The sequence below is a fragment of the Phyllostomus discolor genome, chromosome 9 (assembly GCF_004126475.2).
Source record: "Phyllostomus discolor isolate MPI-MPIP mPhyDis1 chromosome 9, mPhyDis1.pri.v3, whole genome shotgun sequence".
NCBI lineage: Eukaryota > Metazoa > Chordata > Mammalia > Chiroptera > Phyllostomidae > Phyllostomus > Phyllostomus discolor.
The window spans coordinates 19556098-19583085 of record NC_040911.2 but is presented as its reverse complement, the minus strand read 5'-3'; the positions used below and the strand labels follow the sequence as shown (position 1 = coordinate 19583085).

Below are 26988 nucleotides of genomic sequence, written 5' to 3'. Positions count from 1 at the left end.
CCTACTTAGCTGACACTTGCTTTCCTTGTCCCAGAGCAAACTTCCTCCTCGCCTTTAGCAAATGTTTCAGCACCAAAGGGCATGCTTGGCTGAGGGTCAGGCCGAAGAAGGCCCCGATAAACACCCACTGGTAGATGCACAAAATCCCCAGACACTCAGGGCCCCAGGCAAGACCACGAATTGGGTTAGGAGCCAATTACCTGACTCTGATCACCCTGGCCTGTGGGGGTTTCCAGCAGATTTCGGTGAATGGGAGACGGGGCAGAAGCTGAGGAGCGAGTGAAGGGGTTACGGCAGAAAGGGCGTAAAAGAGAGAGGAGCTGGGCTGAGAGACAGAAGCTGAGCTGGTGGGAAGGGACATTTGGACAGATTTCTTCCTTTTGGTAAAACCACGGAATGTCAGAGCTGATAGGGCCTTAGATGGCTTCAGGTCGCAGAGTTTTCCAGCCTTTCTTTGGCCACAGAGCACTTTGCTTAGTAGAGGACTTGCTTGGTGCCCCAGTAGATAGGCCAAGTCAAATGGATCCACATGTCGGAGGAGCAGGTGCCCATCTGCTCCCCCAGCCCCTCCATGGCTCCCGAGGGCTCTGCACAACACACGGAAGCTGACTCATATCGGACCCTTCATCTTGCATGTGAGGACAGCGAGGCCAGAGGGATTCCACCTGACGAGGAGTGGGTGGCAAAACCAGCCTCCAGCCCGCCAGGTCAAGCCTCTGTGGATACAGCCTCATTACTCTGAGAGGTGCACCTCCACTCTCACGCCCTGCCCACAGGGGGCTGGGTTTTCTGAAGACAACCGAGTCCTGACAACCAGCAACCCAGGGCTCAAACAGGCCTCTTGCCTGCGGGAGCCCCACCCGCACCCCACAGGCAGAACCTGGGTCTGAGAGACAGGACCAGCCCCCTGCAGGGGGAAGGGCGAGAGTGCATGTCTGCCTGAGGGTGCATGACTCCCCATGAAACTCCCAAGAAGCAGCCTTGGGGACCAAGAAGAGCTGGCCCCCAGATATCGGCCCCAGGAAGGAGAAGGGAAGGGGCTCAGCTCCACGTGCCCCTCCTACCGTTCCTCTCTCGAACTTGTTGGTGCGATTCTCTGACTTGCCCAGGTACCGCTCCCCGGTGTCTCCCAGGTCCCCGTAGATGGTGATGTAGACCTTGGCATCCGTCCCTGCCCCGGGAACATTTCCTGTGAAGATCTGCACCGAGTACAGCACGACTGGGCGGGCAGTTGGACAGACAGACAGACAAAGGGAAGAAAAGGATAGCATCGCTTTAGGTTTGGAGGGACTGGATTTGTGGGAGGTATGATGAGGCTTCTGGCCCAGGCCTCAACGCGTTAGTGTTTTCCTATTATTTGCTCAATTATGCACATTCCGCCACAGTTCCATGTGGAGTCACCAGGGGAAGCTCGACCTCATAGGCGCACGCGGTGAGAATTGCTCTGGGAGGCCTGCTCCCCTCAAGGGCAAGAACCAGCATACTCACACTGCCCCCCACGCCCCCCTCACTCAGCTTAGTGTAGAATCCGGCCAGCATTTCACATGTTGCGTGATAAAATAAAATCTTGTTTTTGGAGTTTAAAAGAGTCAACATTACCCAAGCCCGCCTGGCTAATACTGACAAGAGTAACATTAGGAATCTTGTCACAGTTGAGACATAACAGTTAACTGTCCTCCCCTTCCCCCACCCCGATCATTCTCTCCATCTCTCTCCCGGCTGTGCATTCAGCCCTGCTTCCCACCTGGGCAGGGCATTTTCTGGGAGCCCTTGTCCCAGAGCAGGGTGCCATGTCACTAGGAGCCGTGATTACACGGCCTTCCTGTGCCTCTCCTTCCACCCCCACGGCTCTTGCCAGTCTTTTGGGAACTAGGAAAACTGATTCGGCTTCTGGGTGTTGAGCAATGCGGCTGTGCAGTCAAATCTGGCTATTTCCGGATCCTCCCCCCTCCCGCCCCACCCAGGCCGCACAGCTCTCGGTGGAAAGATGTTTCCCTAGAAACACGACCGAGCACAGAGTAGGTTTGCAACACGTTACTAATGCAGAGCAGCCCGAGGGTGCCGCTGGGATAGCTCTCCAAGGCATCCTCTGGGATCCAAGTACAACAGGGAATTATCCCCCAGAGTTAACAACAAAGAAAATTCAGAGAAAAAGATATGGCTGGGGAGAGGCACGTTGTTGAGGCAACACTTGTTTTCATCTCTAAGCAGTGGCAATGCAGATTAAAGGAAATGTTAGAGCTATTTTATATCCTCCTGGCTCCATACGGGGTCTGGAATCTTGGGTTTTACTCCAGTTTTTTCCAAGGAGGCAGTGCAACAAATATAAGCTGGATGTCCGAGGTTTTGGAGCATCTCTGATCTTTTATCAAAGTTAAAATACAAAAGTATTCTTTTGTATGTCACCTGTGGTAGAAAGTCTGGTTATTTTGCAGGTGAATTTGACTTCGGACATAGCTGAAGCTTACTCACAGCTCACCAGCTGGGGAATAACATGGACGTGGGTGTGGACAGTGGCATTGCTGGTCTAAACAGCGGTGTGACTCTGCCTGTGTGGTGCAGGAGGAATGCGTGTGTGTGCACATGTGTGTGCTCACTCATACTCACACGATATAGAAAGAAAGGAGAAGAGAAGGCTGAGGACCGAGCCTGAAGCAATGCCACCTGGTATGGGAAAGGAAACCACATTCAGTGGACTAATTGGAAAGGCAGGATGAGAACCGGCAAATGGTGCTGCAACAGCAAAGGGACTACGGTATGTGTGGTTGGCTGGTGCAAACCCTGCAGAGGAAGCCACGGCAATAAGGAATGGGCAGAGTTACCTGGGCATAAGCAGCAAAGAAACCCATGACCTTGGACACTCTGCAGTTGCACCCAGGTCCTGAGGACAAATATACAACAGCTCCAGGTACAGAATAATCCAAGATGCTTCGGGATCCGCCCTTGGTTGCAACACCTGGATCCAGCAAGAGCGGAGAGGACAAGCCCCACAGATTGTAGCCAAATAAACCAAGAGAAAGGAGAGGACTGGGACTAGGATAATCCAGGCACAGGAGGACCCATATCTGGATGCATCAGCCCAGTGTCAGGCCAGGAAAGGATCTGAGTACAAACCTCGCAGTGAGACACCCGGGACTTTGAAGAATAGCCCTGCCATTTATTAGCTGTGTGAACACTGGCAGGTTATATAACCTCTGTGAGCCTCAGGTGTCCCCTCCACGGAACGCAGAGTCGTCCTGGGTGCAAAGGCTCCGCTGGGCACAGGGCAGGTGCCCTCCCTGGGGGGTGACGAGGGGGATTGCACCACACTTACTGTCCAGTGGCTCCTCCACTTCCTTGTAGATTTGCCTTAAGGACCCATCTTTCATGTATTTCTCAGTGAAGACGTCAAAAGGAACCAGTTCTCGGATAGTCTTCTTGTCATCCTCCGAGGTGGCAAGCCATCGATCACAAGCGAAAGTCACAGTCTCTGTGCCCTGGGGTGAGGAGGCAAGAGAAAAACGAGCCCTTCATGCGGAAACTGCCAACTTCAGTGGTTCATCAGCAGGGCGACCCTTGTGGGGACCAAGGACAAGGGTCATGGAGCCCCATAAATGATGCAAAAGCCACAGCACTGCCCCAGTTCTGGCAGATCAAGTTTTTCTTGAAGACTTACACAACCACATCAGGGGTTGGTTCTCGAAGGCTGTGGTTCCTACAGTCACACAAAAATAGACATCTGAACCCCATCCTGGAGACTCAGATTCAAAGGGTAAAGGGGGGTGGTGGTGCATATTTTTAACTTTCTCCCAAGTCACTCATATCCACAGCCATGACTGAGAGCTGCTTCTTAGGATTAGAGTCTACAGTTCCAGAATGTTTTCCAAGTTTTTTGGGTGGATACTTTCCTGTGGGTTGACCCTGAGTAACAGAAAGGACATGGCTGGTCACTTACTGGTAGTGTGGCCTTAGGGTGGGGAGCAGAGACATGGCTGCCCAGACCCTCCTCCTTGACCCCTCAACCAAGTTCTAAGAGATTCTGCCTGGAACCTGAGCTAGTTCCTGCACCCTGAGTGAACTGTGGGAATTTTTCTCAGGAGATTTTATCTTAGTAAGGCTGCAGGTTCTTATAACGAATCTGCCTTGAATCTCTTCTGAAAGGGGCAAAAGAAACAGCAGGTCAGATCGATCAGAAACTCACATCTTTGTCTGGGAGGAGCCTGCGGATTTCCACGTAGGCACAGTGCCACCCGGGGTTTATGCCTGTGTTATCATGGCCCAGCCGTATTTTTTCAATGATTTCTCCCACGTCTTCTAACTTTGGAAAGGAGAAAACACACCAGGTGTTGGCTGACAGGTCCAAGAAAGCAGTCTGAGCAAAAACCTGCCTCCCTGGGGTACCCTTGACCCTTTTGAACTTCCAGAGGTCACTTCCTCCTGGTACGTCCCCATTGTCCTGGGAGAAAGTGACCTCCGGAAGCCAAGCCAGCCCCCACTCCCCCCTACACATGCCGCACCACACGGATGCTTCCTGTCCACACTCCCCACTTAAAATCAGCCTCATCTCAGCTTGGTCACCTCAGTCCAGTCAATCTCTGGCAGGCTGTCCCCTCTCCATGGTGGAGCCCATCTCTCTGTCTTTCACTCCTTATCATTGCAGTAGCTCATTCCCTGCTGGAGACCTGGCTGTCAGAAGGTGAGTTCTGGGTCTGCCCATGCCCCGTCTTGCCAGCCTGATCTCCTCCTTGGCCTCCTAAGAGGCCCCTCCCTCTCTAGACACTCCTCTTCTGTGTTCTTCCAATTCCAGTCCCTCACACTTGTCATTTTCTTGCCGCAGGACCCTTCCACACGCTTTCCCTGCCCCTCCCCTTTCCTCTTCTCCACCTGAACCAGTGTCTGCTCCACATCATCATTCGGGTCTCAGCTCAGCGATCACTTCTGCAGGGAGGCCCCTGACCACCGCTAGAAAGTCAGATCTCTTCATCATAAGCTCTTACAGCAACCCTCAGACCACCCCCTGCCCCAACCCAGAGCACTTCTCACAGCCTGGAGTTGGCATTTATTTATGTGATATCTTCTCCTCCACCACTGAAAGCTACAGGGAAGGCTCCCTAAAGCCTAGAAAACAGTCTGTGACTAGGCACTGAATAAGTAAGTATCCTTTCTGTCAAGAAAGGATGAAAGAATGAATATTTCCTCATAGGCAAAATGGGTGTGATAAAGCCAGCCAGCTGCTCTCCCATGCAGTGTTGAATGCTAACCACGATGGTGCGTGTGAAGGTCCCACTGACAGCTGACATGTGTAGCCATTGTGAGTCCCTGAAATTCAGGGGCTGCCCTCTCCCCTCTCTCCCACCTGGAAGGTGCAGGGGAGGGACCCAGCCAGGAATGGCTGATGCTTCTGTTGGAGCCCTCTAAGGAAGTGGTGAGGGCAGGGCAAGGTCATCCAGCCAGCTGGCACCTGCCTCCCTGGCCGTCTCTCTGCCATGCTTCCACCCCAGGACCTCCGGGAGCCTCTTGGGTCTCTCCCAGCTCTCCTGTGTCATGCTCTCCTCTGAAATGGTGCTAAATATATCCTTCCACACCGTGCCTCATCCTTATGAGCATCTGGGCAATAACAGGATGAGAAATTGGTGAGGAAATCTGGGCAAAGGGAAGAAAGAGCAGGGAAATACCCAGATGTCCTGGCTTGTGCTTGGTCCACGGAATTCATCCTGCCTTGGGGTTTGATTCGACAGCTGTTGGGCAGGGGGGGGTGTCAAGGGGGGTGCATGCAGACTGGAGGTTCCTGTCAGCTCCTCTGCGGAGCTGCCTTCCTGCCCACTCTAGCAAGTTCTCAGAGCTACAGGGAAATGGCACAGTCAGCTCTGGACCGAATGAGGGCTCTCAGGGAGTGAGTGGCAGCTGAATGATTGAGTCATTCATCAAATGTGAAGCCTCTATAGTCCTAGACGGAAGTGACCTCTGAATGAACTGGTATAGCCTCCGACCAGGCTTCCTCCCTCCTCACACACCCACCCGCAGCCGATGCCAAGGGGAGGCCGAGGAGCCTGTCCTCACTCCCACCCGCACCCTCATCCTTCCCGATGGCAACCCTGGCTCTGCCACCCGTGAGCTGACCTGAAACAAACCACTGGACCTTCCAGGCCTCAACTTCTTCATCTATAAAATAGGGGAGACTAGAATCAGATGAAGAAATGGGCATGGGCAGGGCAACCCATTGAGGTCACTTCTAGGTCTAAGGTTGCAGACATGGCTCTTTTTGTCAATTATGTCTTTTTGTCCTCCTAGGTGACAGCATGGCCCCTCACTGCCAGGGACCATGAATGAATAAGGGTGTTCCAGCTGCTGCCGCCTCTGCTCCCCTGCACCATGCCCCAGCTCCCCACCGGCCAACTCCTCCAGCTCTGTCAGGGACATAGAGTGCCTTGAGAGCCCCTGGGAGGCTTTCTGAATCATTAAACAAAGAACGGCGATTTCAGGCAGATGCTGTGGACATTTTTAGGGAGGACCTTATTTTTTCACAACAGAGAAACACAGAAGCTGTGGGTGGGATCCCTGGCTCCCTGAATCTCCACTTGAGGACACTGAGCTGTCCGGCAGAACTAGGGACTGAGGAGTTGCTTCCTCTCCTTCTCTCCAGGGGCCTCTTTTCTTCTTCTCCATCCCATCTCTGGGGTGCGAGATATGTGGACCTTGGCTTCAATGAGCCTTAATCATACCACCACTCAGCCATGCGTGCTGTGCCAAGGAGGCCATCTTGACCATGACCCCTCCAGAGAGCAGCAAGGAGGCCTTAGGGGACCACTGGCCATGGACGGTGGGTCCCAGGGATGACTAAGATGACATCAGAATCAGAAGGGATCCAGGCATTCCCCCAAGAGGTGAAAGAGGGAAGCTGAGAAGGCTCTGGAACTGAATTGCTCAAGTCTAGACTGTGGCTCTGGTGTTCTGTAATTATGACATGGTGAGCAAGTTACATGACCTTCCTGTGCCCTTTCAGCTGTGACATGGGATGATCATGTTACCTAACTCCTGGAAAGGTGATGAGGATTAATCGAGTTTATATAGATCACATGGTTAGAAGAGGGCTGGCACATGGGAGGTACTCAATAAATATGACCTGTTATTGCTTTTCCCATCCCATTCCTGTGCCTTAAAATGAGGCCACAGAGGGAGGGGGTGGCTCACTCATGAGCTGGCGGCTGATCAGAAGCCAGGACCAGAACCTGGGGCTATGGGCTCACATCCAGTGCTCATCTTCTTACCTGACAATCAATCAGAAAAGAGAAATGGAGAGAAAGGAAGGCAAAGCTTGTTTCCTGTGCTTCCAAGCTCTCATACACCCCCAATACCCAGCTAGGTTGGAAAGAAAAAAGAAAAAAAAATAGCAACAGATGACTGGCAAATTATAGCTGTCTATTAGTGAGGACTTCATTGATAAAAGTCCCCGGAAGTCATGCTGAGGTGTAATCACAGCTCAGCCACTGACGGCAGCAGGCTTGGATGACTCAGGCACCATGACATCTTGGGTGGATGACATGTGGTTTTGTGTGAACTAATGAATCATCCTCGAATTTCCCTCGTTAAGAGATTCCACCAAGGGGGCAACCTTCTCCCAAATACTGTCTGCTTCCAGAGAGGGTAGAGAGGGAGCGGGGAGTTCCTGGGAGAGACACTGGCCAGCAAAGAAGGAAGGGGCTTTGGACTCTGTTTCTTATCAGAAAAATAGGGGCCCCATCTCCAAAGGCCCCCGCTACCCAGAGAGCCCAGGCTTCTGAGACTCGCAGCTCTTTTCCCTCAGAGTCGTCCCTTTAAATCCTGCTCCATCTGCTCCTCTACCCTAGTCGCGCCACTCTCCTCCTTTGCCCTCTGGCCAAACCTCCAACCACGTGCTGTGTTTATTTTCACCTGTGGTCTTCAGCCATCATGTTCCCCTGGCTTGAAATGCCTCTCTCCTTACTCCTGCTGAAGCCCACTTTCATGCCCAGCTCAAAGCCACCATGTCCAGGGAGCCTCTCCCTCCCCTGCACACCCACAGCAGGCTCAGTCAGCCCCCCCAAGTGCCCTCATCCCTGTAAGATAGTCTCCTGCAGGGGCGAAGAGCACATATCCCAAGCCAGCCCCCCTGTGTTGGAACCCTGCTTACTCTGTGCCCTGGTTGTGCGATTTTACATGAGCTACTGAACTCTGTGTGCCCCAGTGAGTGAGTCAATACAGGTAAAGCCCTGTGACAGTGCCTTCCTACCCCCAGGACCAGCTATTATGATGATCCCCTGACTTTCTCATTAGATCTGTGTGGTGGTCAGGGCTCCCCCAGCTGGACTGCAAAACGCTCACAGGCAGAGTCGGGGTCCTCCCATTCTCTCGTCTCTCCCACCCAAGCTCACACACGGTGAGTGCACAGAGGAGGCACTGAGCTGACACGTACAGCGTGCCAAGTTGCTTAGACCTACGCCCATAGCAGACATCGACCAAACAGAGCCCTGAGAAGCATACGGGCCGTTCTGCATCAGGTCATTGGGTCATAGCTTGGTGGGCAAGTAGGGGCCACCGAGGTATGTGAGCAGTGAGTCTGGAAGCCGGGCTCTCCCAGGGACACATGCCTGTCATTGGTAGCGCTGAGGTGGTCCCAGTGGATTTGGAATTGTGCCTTGAGTTTCCCCAGGCTCCACCCACTCCTTAGGGTCTCTGGTCCTGACAGTAGTTCTGCAGGGACAGAGCAAGGCTCTCAGAGGTGCCGAGGCTCAGAGAGGCTGGTGAACTGCCCACCTTCCTCACTAACAGCAGCCCATCGAAGTGAAAGATGTGACTGGCTCTGGATGCAGGGCCCCAACTCTTCACTGGTCTTCTGGGCCTTCCTCACCCTCCGAGTCCCGGCCCCCCGGCAGCCCGCTGAGCCCACGTACCTCCATGATGAAGCGGGAGGCAGACTTCCTCTCAAAGTACATTTTCTGCTCCCTCTTGTTGGTGCATAGGAATTTCTGCTTGGTGCACAGGCCATCGCAGCCATAGATGACGATGAAGATGTTGGCGTTGGTCCCAGCAGCAAAGACATCGCCGGTGTAGATGGTGATCTCGTAAGGGACAACTGGAGGTGGGGAACAGAGGGAAAATCAGAGAAGATGTGAGAACAGAAAACACACATGGGCAAGGTCCAGTTCTTCGCTAGCGCCAGAGCCCCAGACCCCTTCCCCGCAGAGCTGCAGCTGCCCGGGGGTCCAGGACTTTCACATGGTTGGTTCTCTTACGTAATAAGGTAAGATTGTTTTGTGATATTTCAGCTTGTTGCATTTGCATATAAATGTGTATACGTACTAGGGATCACAATAAAAAAACGTTGAAAACCCAGAGAACAGTTCCCGAGGAAATTTACCCCATCCTGTGATTCTGACCCTTGATAGGGGTCACTTCAGAAGTCACCTCACAGGTGGCCACAACTCTCTCCAGAGGAGGAATTTGCTCTTCATTTATTATCCGGGTTACCTTACTGCAGAACTGTGGTGATCATATTTGTAATGATAGTAGTTGCCATTCACTGGGCGCTTGCTGGGTGCCCGCCTCCATACTAAGCGTTCTACATTCCTTATCTCATTTCACCTTCACATTGACCCCGTGGAGTTTGCATTGCTGTCCTCAGTTTTACAAATGAGAAAACCAAGGCTCAGAGAGGGAAAGGGACTACCCCCCAGTCATCATATGGCTGGTCACTGCTGTAACCTGAACTTGAACCCAGGCATATCTGACGCCAAATCCTGTGTGGCCAACCTCTGTGTGTGCTGTTCTCTTGAACTGAAGGTGAGTACAGCTGCCTACCCACCAGCCACAGGGAGGAGCGGACTATGCAGGTGACAGCTGGCCCCACAAGGGCCTGAACAGGGCTCTCACTGGGGTTTAAGTGGAAACACAGTATGACTCTCCAGCCTGTCAGGTGATGCCAGAGGTGCCCTCTCTGTAGCACACAGTCCCTTCTTCTCCAGCCTCTTGGGATTCTCCACGGCCTGCTACTGCCGTGAGCAGAGAATCTGGCAATGGATCTGAGCTTTGCTGAGACTAGTTGGCGGTGGAAGAAGCCCTGGAAACGTCTGGGCCTATTGACCTAGGCCTGGGCTCCAATTTGCTTTCTGGTTCCTAGTTCTGCCTCTGCCATTGGAGTTCCTGTGTGTCCTTGGGGGCGTGGCTATACTTCTCTGGGCCTTCGCTTCCTTGCCTATAAAATGAAGGGGTTTACCTAGATCTGTGTGGTTTTTAATTTTTTTAACTGCAGAATTCTTTTTTTTTTAAAGATTTATTTATTTATTTTTAGAGAGGGAAGGGAGGGGGAAAGAGAGAGAGAGAAACAGGAATGTGCGGTTGCTGGGGGCCGTGGCCTGCAACCCAGGCATGTGCCCTGACTGGGAATCGAACCTGCGACACTTTGGTTCGCAGCCCGAGCTCAATCCACTGAGCTACGCCAGCCAGGGCTAACTGCAGAATTCTTATAAATACATTTATCAAGAATGTTTAGGAAAAAAACCTTGACTTTTTTTTTAAAGAATAGCACTCTGAGGTGCTATTCTGGATGGCATGAATTGGGGACCAGGGGGCTGTCCCTTCTCAGCCCTTCTCCTCCTCCCACCAGCTGCCCTCAGATTCTCATACCGACTGCCTGGGATCCTCAGAACACAGGGTAAAGACCAAGGTTCCTCCTGGCCCTGACACGGCATGACATTCAGGGATCTTCTCTCCGTCCCAGCTCCTCCATGAAGCCTGCAAGTTCAGACCTCACAACAGCCCCCTTCCTAGTTTACCTGCCTCTGCTGTGTGGTTTCACCTGCACTGGGCGGCCTTGATAAATAGCCTTGAGTCCTTCTAGGCCCCTGATCATAATGGTGGGCTCTGTGCCCTACCGTCCCTGGGCCGCAGCTCCCCATGCCCTGGAGCTCCTGGGCTTCGGGCCCCCAGCACAGTCACCTGTCAGGGAAGCAGGTTCCGAGAGGCAGAGCCCTCCTCTCATTGCCCACCCTCCCCCGCCCCTGGGGGAGAGCTAAACTTTGAAGGTGCCTCCGTAGCTCATCAGTCTGAAAGTCAAGTTTTTTCTGCCCTGCTTTTTTTTTTTCCTTTTTGACAAATGTGAGTGTAAGACAAAGGGCAGATGGATTAGTTTTAATATCAGGTTAGAACTGCTGAACATATTCAAGGTCAGGCCATACAAATTCTTTTTTATTTTATTTTTTCTGTGAAGAGCAAGGCCTGACCCAGGGCACAAAGGGAGAAATGAGTATTTCTGGCCTGAAGGTTCCCACCCAACACCACCACCAGCTCTGTGGGGGTCTGTCAGGTCAGTGTGTCCATCCCCAACCACAGGAGGGTCCCGGGGGCAGAGGCTGGAACTAGACTTTGATTTGTGCATGCAGGGACCTCGCTGGAAGAAAACACCACTTTATTTTAGGCTTTGAACTGAAAAGTATTTGGATGATCTGGTCATGGCCAGTTTAACTGCTGTAAGCAAAAAAAAATTCTTGTTCATCACTTATTTATATTAAGTGTGAGTGGTCTGGGGAAAGGATTTTGATACAGCTAATTATTTGGTTAAAAAGAAAACTGTATTCTCTGGGTTTAGTTCAGATTTTAGCGTATTCAGACAGATTTTTACAGCTCAGTTGACCTCAGTTCGAGTCCCAGTACCTAGTATTCACCTGCACGCACAGAACCATCTAATACATACTTCCTGATGATGCCAGTGGAAGGGAAGTGTCAGAATGTCACCCAGTTGTTCCCCTTCCTCTCGTCCTTAGCAGGTGGAAGGAATCAGGTTTGCTTTCTTTTCCACCGGTCTCCCACTCAGGATAAAACCTTCGGTGGGGAATTCTCTGGCATGGTAACGACTGGAATGCGGACAGGTGACGGCGCTGATAGCGGTACCTCACAGCGAGACCTCTACCTGTCTTCCCTGTGGGTCCTACAACCACTCTGCTTTCACATCTCTGTCTTACAGATGGGGACACTGAGCCCTGGAGAGGCCAGGCTCTCTGCCTGCCATCACCAGCTAGTTTGGGGTAGCGTTTGGAATAAGTTCCATGTTTTCTTTCCTGGGGCCAGGGCTCAGCCCACAGCCTGCACAGGGAGCAGGGAGTTTGGCAAAGGAGCTGGAGACCCAAGTCTCCAGGGGGCACCTGGCCCAGAGTGGACACGGGAGAAGGGATGGAAGCTGAGTGGCAGTGGCGGGTCACAGGGTCTGGAAACAGGGCCAGGCTGGTTGCGCATGGCTCCTACATGGCGTGTACCGCCTCGTCTGCAGCTCCTCGTGGAAGAGGTCCCTGACGATGGCCCCGTCGTCTTCATTCTTCGACAGCCAGCGGCCACAGGGGAACGTCATGCACTTCCCAAGAGACGGGGCGTCCACCTCTATCCAGTCTACGAACCAGCCTGGAGCCTTGCCTGGAGGGAGAGGCAACCCATCAAGGACGTCTACAGGGTGGCTTCCTATGGGCAGCCGCAGGGACTGCGAACACCCTTCCCTGCTCAGCAGCTCACGCCTGCAGCTCCACGATGAATGTGTCTACCTTTTCGCTTATAGCACTGCTAAAACGATTCCTGTAAAACACATATCCATGGACAGCAGGGCATGACAGGAGGGCAGTCTGAGGGGAGGGAAGCAAGGACACACACAATCCAGGGTGGGAGGCGCTCCAGACAGGGAGCCCAAAGGTGCCAAAGAGAGACTGTGAACGAGGACTTCATACTTCCACCCTGCAGGGACGACACTCCCGGCTCCCTGGCCTCAGTTTGTGATTCGTGAACGGAAGGGAAATCGGTGAAGAATTGCTGTTTCTTCCTGGGGAAAGGAGTGCCCAAGCTTAAGAAGGCACTGGGAGCCAAGCAGAGAACCCCATTTACTCAGTCCCAGCACTGGGAGGAGGGCTTCCTTCTGTTGGCTCAGAAGGCAAGGCTTGAAGACCACGTCAATGAGCCCCCTTTTACTGAGGAAGAGCGAACGTGGGCACACCCTTCGGCAGCAGGGTCAGTGGGCTCCAGAAAGGATCAGCTAGATCAGTGGTTCTCAGAATGGGCTCCCCAGGCCAGCAGCCTCAGCATCACTTGTAAGAAACAAAACCTCTTGTGTCCCACCCAGACCAGTCAGAGAATGGGGATGGAACCTACAGACCTGGGTTTTAATAAGTTCCCCGGGTGGTTCTGATACACACTCAGATTTGAGAACAACTGAGCTAGATCAGGGATTCTCAAATCTGACCGCACGATAAAATTACTGGGGGTGGGGGCTTAAGGAAAGCTTTTTGTTTGAAAGATTTTATTTCTTTATGTTCAGAGAGAGGGGAAGGGAGGGAGAAAGAGAAGGAGACAAACATCGATGTGCCAGAGAAACTGATTGGTTGCCTCTCACACGACCCCAAACAGGGACTGGCCCACAACCCAGGCATGTGCCCTGACTGGGAATCCAACCGGCAACACTCAGCCAACTGAGCCACACCAGTCAGGACTAAGGAAAGCTTTTAAAACCACCAGTGCCCAAGCCCTGCCCCAGACATTCGATCAGAATCTCCAAGTGCAGCAAGGGCTCCTCTGGGCTGAAGAGATCTAGGAAGTTATGGGAGGCAGATGACACCCAAGTTTCCCCCAGATTCATTCCCAGACACCCCACAGGACCTGCCTGTGGTGTTTAAGTCTTTACCAGGGAACGGGGGGAGGGAAGCCAGACCTGTGTTGTCATGGCCGATCCTGACTTTCCACAGATCTCCCAGGCCCAGCGCCTCCACGGTGAAGATGTCGATGCTGTCCCTCTCGAACTTGTCACTGTTGACCTTGGAGGCTTTCAAGAGGCTCATTCCTGCCGACCAAAGGACCTCCGCGTGACTGGCTGGCCCTCAGAACTTTCAAGCCTCATCTGCCCACTCCTTTGGTCTTTCCTCATAATGACCAAATTTTGAATTTTTATCAATTTTCGACCATCTACTGGGCACCTTTGGCATATTTTATTATGGCGTGTGTCTCTTTATTGAGCTCTGCCATAACCCTCTGAGGTATGTATTTTTACTTCCAGTTTGCTTCTGAAGAAAAGGAGACACACCAAGAGGCTAAGTGCCTTATGCAAGATCATCCAGAAGGTGGTGGGGCCCTAAGTCAGTGCCTGCCCTCTTTTCATAACCCTCACATTTCTACATGTGGGGAGAGTGCCCGTGACTAAGCCACCCTCCCCATGCTCCCCGGGGCTCCCCTGAAGGATGGGGCAAGTGGGAATTCTCTGGAGACTCTTCTCTGGATAACACAGAGGACAGGTGACTTCCAATGCCTCCCACCAACCATCTGACATATGCAGTCTATCCTGGGACCTTGGCTGTGGCATCAGTCTGAAATTCGAGGTGGTCTCAATGCCATTGCCATCCCCTCCTGTCTCAGTGTGCACTACATTTTCTTCAAGTTTCCTCACCCCGTAAGTCCTAGCTCTGAGTCCACCCTAAGCAGAAAGTCTTCTGATACTCAGGGCAGTGCACAAAAATCAGACAGACCTTGGTTCAATGCCTGGCTTTGTCAGTGAATATCTGGGTGGCCTTGGGCAAATTACTCAATTCTCTGAGACTTGGTGTCCTCAAGTGTCAAAAGGGGTGGTCTTGGTGCCTTTCCATGGAGTCATTGTGAGGACTTAATGAGATGATAACTACTGAGAGCTCAAGAATGGTCCTGGCATGTAGAAATCCTTTGGCAAATAAAAGCAGTTGTTAGAGATTCTCAATTCCAGGGCCCATGGTTCTAGACTTATCACAATGACATATATATGTATAAGCTATGACCTAATCATTCATTATGCATTATCTAACCTATTAAATCATAAAAATGAGTGTTTATGAGCATCATTTTGTCTTAAATGTTTTACATGTTCAATTTCATTAAATCTGCAACTCTGTGAGACACATCCTAGTTTAATCTCGATCTTACAAATGGGGAAAACTAAGGTACAGAGGGGTTAAGCAACTTTCCCAAGGTCACAGAGATGGTAAGTGGTATGCAGAATGTAAACCAGTCAGTCAAGCCTGAGTTCACGCTCTACCACCACACCATTGTGTTAGAATATGAGCCCCCTGAGAGCATAGATGGGTCCCTTCATTGCTCAGTGATGCTTGGCACAGACTCTGGATCCACAGGGTTTTAAGCAAATACCTGGTGGTGACCTGAGGGACCAACTGTCTCTGAACTCACACAGAATGTCTAGACAGGTAGCCCAAGTGGATGGCTGACCCTAGCACTAAATGTCACCTTGTCTGAGTACCTGGGCAGAGCTCCCCCTCCCCTGAATGACTCCAAATTCCCTGTGCATTTCATATTGAGAGTAGCCTGAACCCCACTGGCTTTCCTTATTGGGGTGGAGTTAGAGTTCGGGTCACCTCTACCATTAGCACAGAAGGAGAAAGCTGGCAGAAGTCGTGGGGAAGAGACCACTCACCATTTGGAGTGGGGAGCCCCTTCATCATGCTTTTAAAAGGCAACTAGAGTGAGGTCTCCAGGAAGGACATGGGAAATGGTAAAAACTTTAAGAAAGACGTGAAAAAAGATGGACCATAGGATCCATCATCATTACCTGGACAAGGACGCCAGAAGGAAGAGGACTCACCTGGCTCTCACGTGCACCTGGGGCCCTAGAGGCAGCAAGAGCACTGCCGGGAGGGCAGGGGCTCCCTGGCCCTGCAGTGCGGCAGGGCTGCCTCAGGAAGGTTCGGGAAGAATTTCCAGAGTGAACAGCACTCACAACCTGAGGACCCACAGTCACCTCACGCAGACACTTACAGTAAAAAAGGAACTGCCTTCCTGTGATGAGGCTAGTTGTGTGAGATCTGTCACAAGTCAGAGTCATGGAAGAATATACAATGGGAAAAGGACAGTCCATCCGATAAATGGTGCTGGGAAAACGGAATAGTCACATGTAAAAGAATTCATTTTACACCATATGAAAAAGTCAATTCAAAATGGGTTAAAGACATAAACGTAAGCCTTGAAACTAACTGTTAGCACTCTAACAGGAAAACATAGGGCCAAAGCTTCATGACATTGGCCTTGGCGATGATTCCATGGCTATGACACCAAAAGCCCAGACAACAAAAACTACAATAAACAAGTAGAACCACACCAGACTAAAAAGTTTCTGCTCAGCAAAAGAAACCATTAACAGAGTAAAAAGGCAACCTATAGAAAGGGAGAATATATTTGCAAACCATGTGTTAGATAAGGGGTGAATCTCCAAAATATATAAGAAATTCCTACAATTTAATAGCAAAAAAACTAATAACCCAATTTTTAAAACTGGGCTAAGGACTTAAATAGACAACTTCTCCAAAGAAGGCATACACATGATCAACAGTATATGAAAAAGTGCTCATTGTCGCTAATCATTAGGGAAATGCAAGTCAGAACCACAATGAGATCGCACCTCATGTTCATCCGGAGGGTTGCTATAAAACAATGTGTTGGTGAGGATGCGGGAACCTTTGCACACAATTGGTGGGAATGCAAATGGTACAGTTGCTATGGAACATAGCATAAAAGTTCCTCAAAAAATTAAAAATGGAAAATCCAGCAACCCCTCTTCTGGGTCTAGATCCAAAAGAATTGAAACCAGGATCTTGAAAAGATACTAGCATTCCCATTGTTTACTGCAGCACTGTTCACGGCAGCTAAGATGTAGGAAAAAATCTAAATGTCCATTAAGAGATGAGTGGATAAAGAAAACGTGGTGCACACCTACAATAGAATACTATCCGGCCATTTGAAAGGACATTCTGCCGTAGGCAACAACGTAGATGGTCTTTAAGGACACTGAATCAAGTAAAGGAAGTCAGACACAGAAAATAAATACAGCATAATTGCACTTCTGTGAGGTATCCCAAGTAGTCAAGTTCACAAAATCAAGGACTGGAATGGTGTTTACCAGGAGCTGGGGAGTAGGGGTGGGGGATGAAGAATTATTAATCAGCAGGCATAAAGTTTCAGTTCAGCGAGATCAATAAGCTCTAGAGATCTGCTGTACAACACACACCTGTAGCCGACAATAATGCTCTGTGCGTACACACTTTAAGAGGCTAGATCTCATGTTAAGTGTTCGTCCCATGATAAAATAAAATAAAACAACACAATAAAAGGGAATTGTTAAAGTGATTTTTTAAGGAGAGAGACCGACAGAGAGACAACCAGGACTTCCTTGGAATGTTCTGCTGAGTCTTCCGGGCTCCCGGGGGACCATATGGGTGAACCTCAGACCTGCGTTGTTTTCTTACCAGTGTCGTCTTCTGTGCCAAAGAGTGTGATGAAGACATTGGCATCTGTGCCCGCATTCTTCTTGTCTCCAGTCTTTATGGTCACTGAGAATGTGGTCGATTTGTCTGCAAGAGAAGAGTGTGGAGAAGTGAGTGGTAGCTTGCTCCTCCCATGCAGGAAGAAGAGGGAAAAGATACTAAGTATATTTCTATGTCCACGGCGACCATTTCTATGAATCGAGACCATTTCTATGAATCGCTTTACTTGCAGGCTGTATTGTTCTGCAGTTGACTTTGGCTTAGACACTTCCTGAAGGCAGAGATGAGGTCTCCCCCGGCTCCAACTTGCACAGGAGGCCCTCAACCAGTACACTTGCAGGATGCTTAGGGGAGACTTAGGGGGACTGTGAGAGTCAGGGGCTCATCACCCAAGAACCCTAGTTTGATTCCTCCAGGTTTGGAAGACTTTTAGGGATTTGTGTTTCAAGGAAGGGAGTACGAGCATCATAGAACTCTGGAAAGTTCACTCTTTCTTTTGACAAAAATGTCAAGAGGCTGAGAGCCTCTTGAGTGCTTAGAAGAGAGAATACAAGGCTAAGTCAGAACCAACTACAATCTATTCTATTCTATTCTATTCATTTTATTCTATTCCATTTTATTCTATTCTATTCCATCCCACACCATCCCATCCCATGCCAAGCCATATATGGTATATACCCAGCCTTATGCTAGACATGTGGGAATATGCTCGCCCACCTCCCCATTCTTGCCATGGAGGAATGAGGGGCAGCGCAGATGGAAAGCCAGAGGAAGGAGCAGCCACAGCTCATAGGAGAGAGAGGGAAGATGGAGACCTGGACTGAGGGAGAAGCAGAGGGAAGGGGGGTAGGCAGGAAGACATCAGCCCCAGTCGAGGAAACCTTTCTGCTCCAGGCCCATGTTGTCGAGGGGGTTGTTGTCACCACCACCCCCACCCTCGTCGTCCTCCTCCGGTGGCAGCACATAGGACTCATCCACTGACAACAGCTCCCTGGAGAGCTGGCCATCGTCCTCCTCCACTGACAGCCAGCGCTGGCATGGAAAGTAGTACCTGTGGTGGTGGGGAAGGAGGACAGGTTGGCAAAGTCTCCTTGGAAAGGCCTCTTGAGGGAGTAGTCACAGGCTGAGAAGTGAGAGGCCCTCGGGGCGGCCCACATACTTCCCTGCCTGCCCTCCAGGATGCTGCCCTCCCATCCTAGCTGGCCAAGTAATGTCACTTGCCTTGAACAGAGAACAGACATGGGAACAAGTCTCCAGACAACCCACTGAAAAGGGCCTGGAGCACGCACAGCACACCCTCAGTCAGGGTCACATTGGAGGTCTCTAGAGCAAGAGGGACTTCTGGGGGCTGTTCCCACCCTTTCTGGAGCTAACGTATTAGCCAGAAGTACTTCAGCAGAGAGGGTTGCACATAGAAGGTACCCAACACATAAGTGTGGAATTTTAATGAAACGACCCAAGTTTGCTTTGGGAAGGTACAAAGAGTGTGGCTAAGGAGCTGAAACACCAGAGGAAGGGAGGACTGAGTTAGACTCCCGTGTACAGAGGTCACTGGAGGTCCCTGGGTGGAAGGAGGCGGGACCAGGCCTGGGAGAAGCAGCAGGGTGGGGTCATGGAGGATTCGCCTCTGGAGCCAGGCTGGGTTTGAATCCTGGCTCATAGTCGTGGGACTCTGAACAGGTTGCTTTACCTCTCTGTTAGAGCTGCCAGACTTAACCAATAAAACCCCAGGACTCCAAGTTAAATTTGAATGTTAGGTAAGCAATGAATCATGTTTTAGTATTATAAGTATGTCTTACTCAATATTGGGATGTGCTTGTAGTGAAATATGAATCGCTGCTCATCTGAAAAAGCGAGGTTCAGAGTGACTTCCCCAAAGCCCCGTGCACTGAGAGTAGGAGAGAAAGGATCAAGGGCAACACGTCCGCCTCCTAGATCGCCCCGGCTTCCCACGAAGGTGGAGTCGGAGCCAGCTGTGTCCCCCCGGCCCTCAGCCTGGCGTGTGTTTGTGGAATTAATGAATGATTCAGTACAGCAAGCATAACTTTTATTCACACCTACTGTGTGCCAGGCTCTCTCCTAAGTACTGGGGAGGACACAGCGATAAGCAACACAGATGAAGTCATTGCCTCAGTGCCCAGACCTTCTTTTCTATGGTGGGGAGAGAAACGATGACCAAATAGAGCAGTTTATTATAGTCAGATGCTAAGTGAGATGGAAAAAAAGCAAAGAGAGGAAGAAGAAGAAAAGGCCCAGGGGTGGGGCTGGGCTTCACTGAGCAGGTGACCCCTGAGCAGAGACGTATCTAGAGGAAGTATGAGAGTGAGGCACTGGGGGAAGCAGTGCCAGGGAGAGGGCACATGAGGAGGCACTGAGGTGGGACCTCGTCTGTTGGGTTTAAGGCACAGCAAGGAGTGAGCCAGAGGGGGACCAGGACTGAGAGATAAAAAGGGGCCACGGGGCAGCCACTGGAAGTGCTTTGGCTCTTACCCTGATTGAAATGGGAGCCTCAGCAGGTAGTTGAGAGGAGCAGGGACGTGACCCTGAGCACTGTAGATAACAGGAGGTCCTGGGGGATGCAGAGGGACCAGTCCAGAGGCTTTGGTGGGAGACAGGGGTTTGACCCACACTCTTCTGAAGGAGGAAGTGGGTGATGGATTGCAGGTGGGATGTGAGGGGAAGGGAGGGGCAAGGACATCCAACTGGCCTGGAGGAAGGCGACTGGGTCCAGGGCGGTCGGTGTTCACTTATCCATATCCTGAGCTAATCAAGGTCATGGGAGGCCCAAGGCACTGTCAAGGAAGATGGTGTCTCTCCAAGATGAAGGAGATGGGCTACTCTGATGGTGTTGCCTTGAACTTCCATAATTTTGTCTGTTCTCCAGAGCAGGCTTTGCTCAGAGTCCCTCTTGGCTTGCCAATGGCTGGAGGCAGCTCATCACAGAGCCCTTAGTGGTGTTCAAAACCAAGGAAACAGACACGTAAACACAACATCAGCAAGAAGGGATGATGAGGAAGAGGAGGAGATGAGGGGAGCAAGGAGTGGAGGAAGGAAGGAAAAAGAGGCAGGGAGGGGAGGAAGAGAGGTGAGTAAGGAGGAGGTTCCGTTCACAAGAGTGATAAAAATATAAAATACTTGGTCTTAAACTCAGCAGAAATGTGTAGCAGCTCAGTGCAGAAAATTGTAAAGCATCACTGAGATACCTAGAGGAATTCTCAGGTAATGGAAATGTGTGCCTTGGGGGTAGCACTTAATATTCTAAATATGCAGCTCTCCACACGTACATTTAATGCTATAATGATCAAAATTCCAATAGGACTTTTTTGTTCAAGTCACTTAATGTCTTGATATGAAAAGGCAAGAACAGCTAATATTTTTAAACCATAATAAAAGAGACCAAGTAGTGACAGGTATTAAAGTACATTATAGCCCTGGCTGGTGTGGTTCAGTTGGTTGGAGCATTGTTCCATAGACTGAAGGGTTGTGGGTTCAATTCCCAGTCAGGGTACATACCCAGGTATCTGGTTCAATCCCCAGTTGGGGCGTGTACACCAAAAGGGGACAGTTAATGTTTCTCTCTTACATCAATGTTTTTCTGTGTCTTTCTCTCTCTCCCTTCTCTCTCTCTTGATCCTCCCCCTCCTTCTCTCTTTCTGAAAGCAATGAAAAAATGTCCTCAGGGGTGAGGATAAAAAAAAATTAAAATAGATTCTAAAGCTACAATAATTTAAAAATTGCTGGGCTGGCCCAGAAATGCTAAGCCAACGGAACAGCCTAAACTGACCCTAATGAAGCGGCAAGCGGAAGCAGCGAAGCTCACAGTTTGTCCCCGTCCTTACGTGTTCTTGCAACACTATCCTTTTCAGTTTAAATGCCTTAGATTTTCAGAACATCGTGAGAAGTGAGCTGGGCTGGCATCCTTAAGCCCATTTATCAGCAGAGCAAATGAAAGCCCATGAGGATGCAGCAACTCGTCCAGGGTGAACTGGAGAGGTCCTCGCAGAGGACCTGCCCCAGGTCAGGACCCCGGGTCCTGGACATGGGGATGTCTTATGGCTCTTTGGCAGCATCGTGATGGCCTTATGGACACATTAGGCCAGGTGTGAGCTGGGCCTTGGTGTGCCCACCTGAAGCAACCTCTTGGGTTGGTGAGGCAGGATGGAGGTAGGAGACAGGGTGAGCCTGGTCACCCGCTGCCCTGAGCAGAGGGGAGCCCAAGAAGAGGGCATGCTCCAGGAGATGCCAACCTACAGGCTGAGAAGTCATTTACTTCAACAAGCACATATCTACTGGATGCCTGCTACATTCCAGGCACCAGCAGGCCCTGGACAGCTCCACAACACCCACTTAGGCTCTTTCTTGCTCGCCCTTCTGCCTCCCCCACCCTGCCCCCATCTCAGGGCCTTCTGTCATGCCTGTTTCCCAAGAGGCAATGTGGCCTAATGGTAGACATGGAACAGACTCATCACTGATGATCTGGAGCTCTGGTCCTGATTCTGGCACAGTTTGATTCTGGGGCTGCAGTTCGACTTCCTCTGGGGGCAATCCCGTCACCCGTCAGGATGACAGTACCCCCTTCCCAGCCTGGCTTCTGGTCAGAGCTGTGACCCCCAAGCAGGCGCAGCCAACTGAGGCCTGTGGGCCAGTCTGCCCACCACCTGCTACATCCCACAAGCCAAGCATGGATTGTACATTTTTAAACAGCTGAAAACAATCTTAGAAACAATATTTTGTGACATGTGAAAATTACATGAAATTCAAGCTTTGATGTCCATGAAGTGTTACTGGAATACAGCTGCATCCACTCATTTAGGCGTCATCTGTAGTTGCTTTCCTTCCGCAAAGGTCAAGCACAGTAGTTGTGACAGGGACCCAATGGCCCCAAGCCTAAAATGTTTAGTGCCCGGCCTGTGCAGGAAAAGCTTGCCTGTCCCTGGTCTAAAGCAGTAGAACAATGTACTGGAGGCTGCTCTACCCACGGAAAGACTTATCGGGCGACCACGTCTGGGTGTGGAGAGTGGGCAGGGAAGGTCCAGCTGGGACAGAAGACCCAACCCTCCGAGGTGGTGGACATCAGGGACTGGATGTTGTACCAGACTCTTTGTTCCCTCCTGGGGCCAGGAGCTCCTGGGGGCTGCCCAATGAGAGGGAAGGCAGGGAGACAGTGCCCACCTAGCCAGCTACTGGGCCAAACCTACATTATACCCTCCCTCACCCACCCCTACCACCCCCACCCTCAGGCACCACAGCCCTCCCCACCCCCACCCTCAGGCATCACAGTCACCCCACGCTCAGCCCTCATTCTTAGACCATCGCAGTGGCAGGCATGCCCACTTCTCCTCCTCCAGCCGAACTCACGTGGTCTCGTTGTTTGTGTCGGTGATGTCTACTCTCTCCAGGAACCAGCCTGATTTGTTGCCCGCGTTGTCATGGCGAATCCGAATCTTGGTCAGGGGCCCCAGCTCAATGGCATAGACGATGAAGGTGTCTGTCTGGGAAGGGCCAGGGTAGCACTCAGAGGTGTGGCACCGCCCCCCTCCTCACCATCTGCTTCACCCTCCCAGGACCTGGGCGGATTTAAGATCCAAACCAGCCAGGGACACCCAGATTTGTATTGTGAGGTATGTGTGTGTGTGGGGGGAGGGGGAGCTTGGGTGTGTGTTGTGTGTGCATACACTTCTTCGACCGCCAATTTTAATTGAGCACCTGCTGTGAGCTGATGTGTGGATTCAAAATGATTGGCAGAAACAGAGGAACTGGACTAGCTCGCTGCTGAGGAGGAGAGACAGAACACGCACGACGGGTGTACATACACTGGGGGAAGCAGGAGACAGACCATGCTTGGACCCAAAACGTGAATGGGAACTTCTTAGCTGTAACTTTTTAAACTCTTTAGTCTCTGGTCACAGCGGCTATAACTTTTTAAGGAAAGTACTGAAACAGAGATAAACTGGATCCTCAAGTCATGGGAAGGGAGTGTTGAAAGAAGAACCAGGGGTCTCTGAAATAAACCAAGTGAGGAGGCCAGAAGTAGTGTAATGGACTTGGGACCTTTCTCTCTCCGCCTGTGCTGGTGAGGGAACCTGGCTCTAGGATGGGGGCAGGAACGGGACAAGCGAGAGGAGGGGCAGTCTGCTAGCCAGGCGGTGCTGTGCAACGTCTGAGGACACGGATGACAGCTGCGGTTTCTGTGCATTTCCCAAGATACGGTGAGGAGGGTGGAGGGTGCATTTCTTTCAATGCTCAAAAGCTTTGGTAGCGCCTACTGCCTCAGGGTACAGTTTAGGATTCTCGGGTGTCTTTCAAGGCCCTCACCCCTACCACCCCACCCCTTAAGTTGTTTTCATCAAGCTTCCCAGAAGCAACACCCACCATGGCTCAGCATTAACCACAGCCCTGCGTGCGGGAAGACTCACTGTCCCCAAACTGGCCTGCCACACTTCCACCCCGACACCTCCGTCATGCCTTCTTAGAGCATCTATGTATCTACCCCACGCTCACCCACCAAGGCCCTTTACGGCTCCCCATCTCACCCAGCGTTCCCTCCCCAAAGCGCCACCTGGTGGCCAGCGCTTCCTCCTTGAACCTCTGCTTCACCCACTCAGCCCCTGGGTGTCTGCTGCCTGTGCTACCTCCAGAGAGTTCCGTGGGCTTCAGGGAGCTGGGCCCTCACCTGTGCCTTTCTCCCATTCCCCACCAAAAATGTTGGTTCTCACAGAGGAGACCCTTCCATGAACCTGGTTGGGTTGAACAAAGCTCACTGCTGGACCCAGCAGTCCCTGTGGGTGGGGCGGCCTTGGGAATCCCCAGGGGGCTCCCTCCAACTGAATTCCAACCACCCGCCCCAGGGCCAGAAAGCCCGAACCGTACCTGCCCCGGCTGAAACTTGCTGCTCTTGTCTGACTTCTTCAGCGGCCGCTCGCCCGTGTCCCCATACTCCTCCCCGTAGATGGTCACGTAGACATTGGCACTGGTGCCAGCGTTGGCTACTTTCCCTGTGATCACCTGGACCTCATAGGTGTTGACTGGAGACAGAGGAAGACACAGCACTGAGGACACCCAGGCCTCTGGGTGGACCTGAGGCTCAGCCTCTCGGCTGCAGGTAGAGGGGAGAAGCAGGAAGTATCTACAGATACCTACACAGCTCCACTACCCTGGGGCTGAATTTGCCCCTCCTCTCTGCCAAGACTTTTTTGCCATAAAGCCCAAGAGGTTGTGAGTCTTGGGAAAATTCACCCTCAGCAATTCCCCTGCCTCCTGTCCCCAGAGCTAAGTTCTATTGAGACTCCTAAGTCATCCACTCCTCCCGAGAGCCTAGGGACAAGTGCAATGTTAACCCCAGGCAGGGGACTGCCCGTGGTGGTATTTAAGACACGTGTCGGGAGAGCTATTAGGAAGCCGTGACGGGTGCCCACCCATGGGGCTTCCACGTGAGAGGAGCGCCAGGCACCGCCCCCATCCCTGGACTCCCTTCGAGGGGCCGTCTGACCCCTGTTCAGGCTTACGCTGAGGACCCGACCGGCCAGAAGGCGCCAGCTCCAGCACAATTTCGCTGTCTTCCTTGCCCCAGGCCAGCCAGCGGTTGACGTCGAACTTGTACTGCTCAACCACCTCCTGCATTCCTGGCCCGAACTCCTCCTCTTCCTCCTCCTCCTCGGTCTCCTCCTCCTCCTCCTCTTCAGATGAGGATTCCTCCGACGAAGACTCCTCCTCCTCATCCCCCTCACCCTCCTCATCACTGCCCTTCTTCATCTGCTTCCTCTTCATCTTCCTCTGCAGCTTGGCCTTCAGCCACTCTTTCTTGAGCTGCTGCCGCAGCTTGTTCTCCTCCTTCTTCTTCAGGGCCTCCTCCTCGGGCGTGAGCTCCACCTCCTGCACCACCAGTTGCCGCAGCCACAGCATGTCCACAAACCAGCTGGGCGAGAAGCCCTCGCCAGTGTGTCCCAGGCGGATCTTGTAGACCTCCCCCACGTCAGCCGCCTCGAGCTGTGCAAAGCGCAGGGCAGTGGCTGGGGTGGCCCCCGGCCCCCTCCCTCCCTTCCCTGCACAGCCAGGCACCAGCTTGTGTGTGGAGCCACAGGATGGAGAGGCTCAGAGCCTCCGAGCTCAGGAGCTTCCGCCAGCAGCCTCGCCCCTGCACATGAAGCCTGGTTTCCCGGCCCCCCCTCCAGGACAGCTTGCCAGCCCCACCTTCCACCAGGTTCACTTCCTCCTAAGCCCCTGTGATGGTCAGGATGATGATGTCCCTGCTCCTCTCCTCTCCTCTCTCCTCTTTCCTTCCCTCTCCCCCTCTCTGTCCCCCCCAAACACACACACACACACACACACACACACACACACAAACACATGCACATCACACTCAGTCCTGTTATTCCTATTTCCATATCTTCATTTACGCGGTTCCCTCGCCCAGAAGGCCTTTATTCCATGCTCTGCCTCTAGCTAAAAACTGGTCATTTAGACTCTTGAGCATTGTTATTACTTTCTTGTTAGCTGGTGCTTTTCTGTGATCTGTTCCCTTAAATTTTTCAGGATTAATCCTATATAACTTTTGTAATAAGCCAAAAAAAAAAAAAGAGTGTTATTTGTGAAAAGCAAGAATCCCACTCATGCTTTCAGAGGCCCCAGGAGAGCTCAGAGGGAGCCCAGAGCTGGGCCGAGGTCCTCGCCTGGATTTCCTCTCTGTCCGCGTGAGCTGGTGTCTCCCACTCGTGGGAATTCCTAAGAGCAGGGACTGTTTACTCTTGCTTCTGTCCCCCACTGGGCCGAGCACAGGCTGACTCAAAGGGCATTGTGCATGAGTGCAGCTCTCCTTCAGGGAATCGGCTTCTAGGCCTTCTCTTCAGTTCTAAGCCACACAGTGAGGGGAGGTCTGGCCCCTGAGGAGCTCAGCGGGGCTCAGGGGGCTGATATGGGGCCCCTGCCAGTCAGGCCACTCTTTTGGGTCCACATCGTGCTGGTGGGCCCTCTTCTGGGTGTGTGACACCCTTCAAAGCCCAGTCTCACCAATTATTTGCTGGGGAAACTGAGGCCTGGGGCCATCCCAGAAGTTGCTCAGTGTCCCATAATTTAGTCCAGACCTAAATGAGAACTCAGGTCTTCAGATTCATGAAGACACAGTGCAGCCAAAATCATCTTTGTGAAAAAATCATCAGACCAAATGGAGCCCAGGACCCCCAGGAAAGAGAAATTCCTTCTCCTCAGCTACTTAGGGGGCAGGCTCTGTGCCCCCTGAGTCCCCCCTCCAGCATTTTCCAGGTCACAGCATCCCTGTGATCAGCCCTCAGGGAGCCCCACTTGCCCTCCCCAGTTCCCTACCTGTCTGCCCTACCGCAAATCCCTCCACCACATCCAGCCAGCTGGCTGGCGTCCAGATGTGCTGCTCTGTGCCCTCTCCGTGACCGGCCACAGTTTCCCACACATGTTCCCTGACATTGACCATTCTGATCCTCCCGGGGCAGGCATTATAGAGCTGGGTTTGAACTGGCGAAGGATCTCGGGCTCAGAGAGGTGCACAGCTCAGAGAGGTGCACAGCTAGGGCCCCGCCCCTCAGCAGGGCCTGCAGGGGCAGCGCTCCACGAGGCCCCACCCAGCACTGGCACTCTCTGCACCTGCGGCCCCGGCCCAGCTCAGCCAGGACCTCCCCTACTGGATGCTGGGTCAGGACTTTTTACTGAGAGCACAGCTGCTTGTGTCACACAACACACACAGGGCACCAGCCTGAAC

At 52.0% G+C, this 26988-nt stretch overlaps 1 protein-coding gene across 2 annotated transcripts in view; it reads right to left on the bottom strand.

Moving 5' to 3' along the window:
- LOXHD1 (lipoxygenase homology domains 1) overlaps positions 1-26988 on the bottom strand; it is a 75567-nt gene that overhangs the window by 33423 nt on the left and 15156 nt on the right. For both annotated transcript variants that reach the window (XM_028524904.2, XM_036010255.1), the window contains 11 exons: positions 24767-25247; positions 24132-24286; positions 22620-22753; positions 18143-18312; positions 17244-17348; positions 13679-13807; positions 12235-12399; positions 8889-9070; positions 4181-4297; positions 3314-3476; positions 1065-1219 (listed from right to left, as the gene is read on the bottom strand). In XM_028524904.2, the coding sequence (XP_028380705.2) occupies positions 1065-1219; positions 3314-3476; positions 4181-4297; positions 8889-9070; positions 12235-12399; positions 13679-13807; positions 17244-17348; positions 18143-18312; positions 22620-22753; positions 24132-24286; positions 24767-25247 (1956 nt within the window). The remainder of the gene's footprint in view (positions 1-1064; positions 1220-3313; positions 3477-4180; positions 4298-8888; positions 9071-12234; positions 12400-13678; positions 13808-17243; positions 17349-18142; positions 18313-22619; positions 22754-24131; positions 24287-24766; positions 25248-26988) is intronic.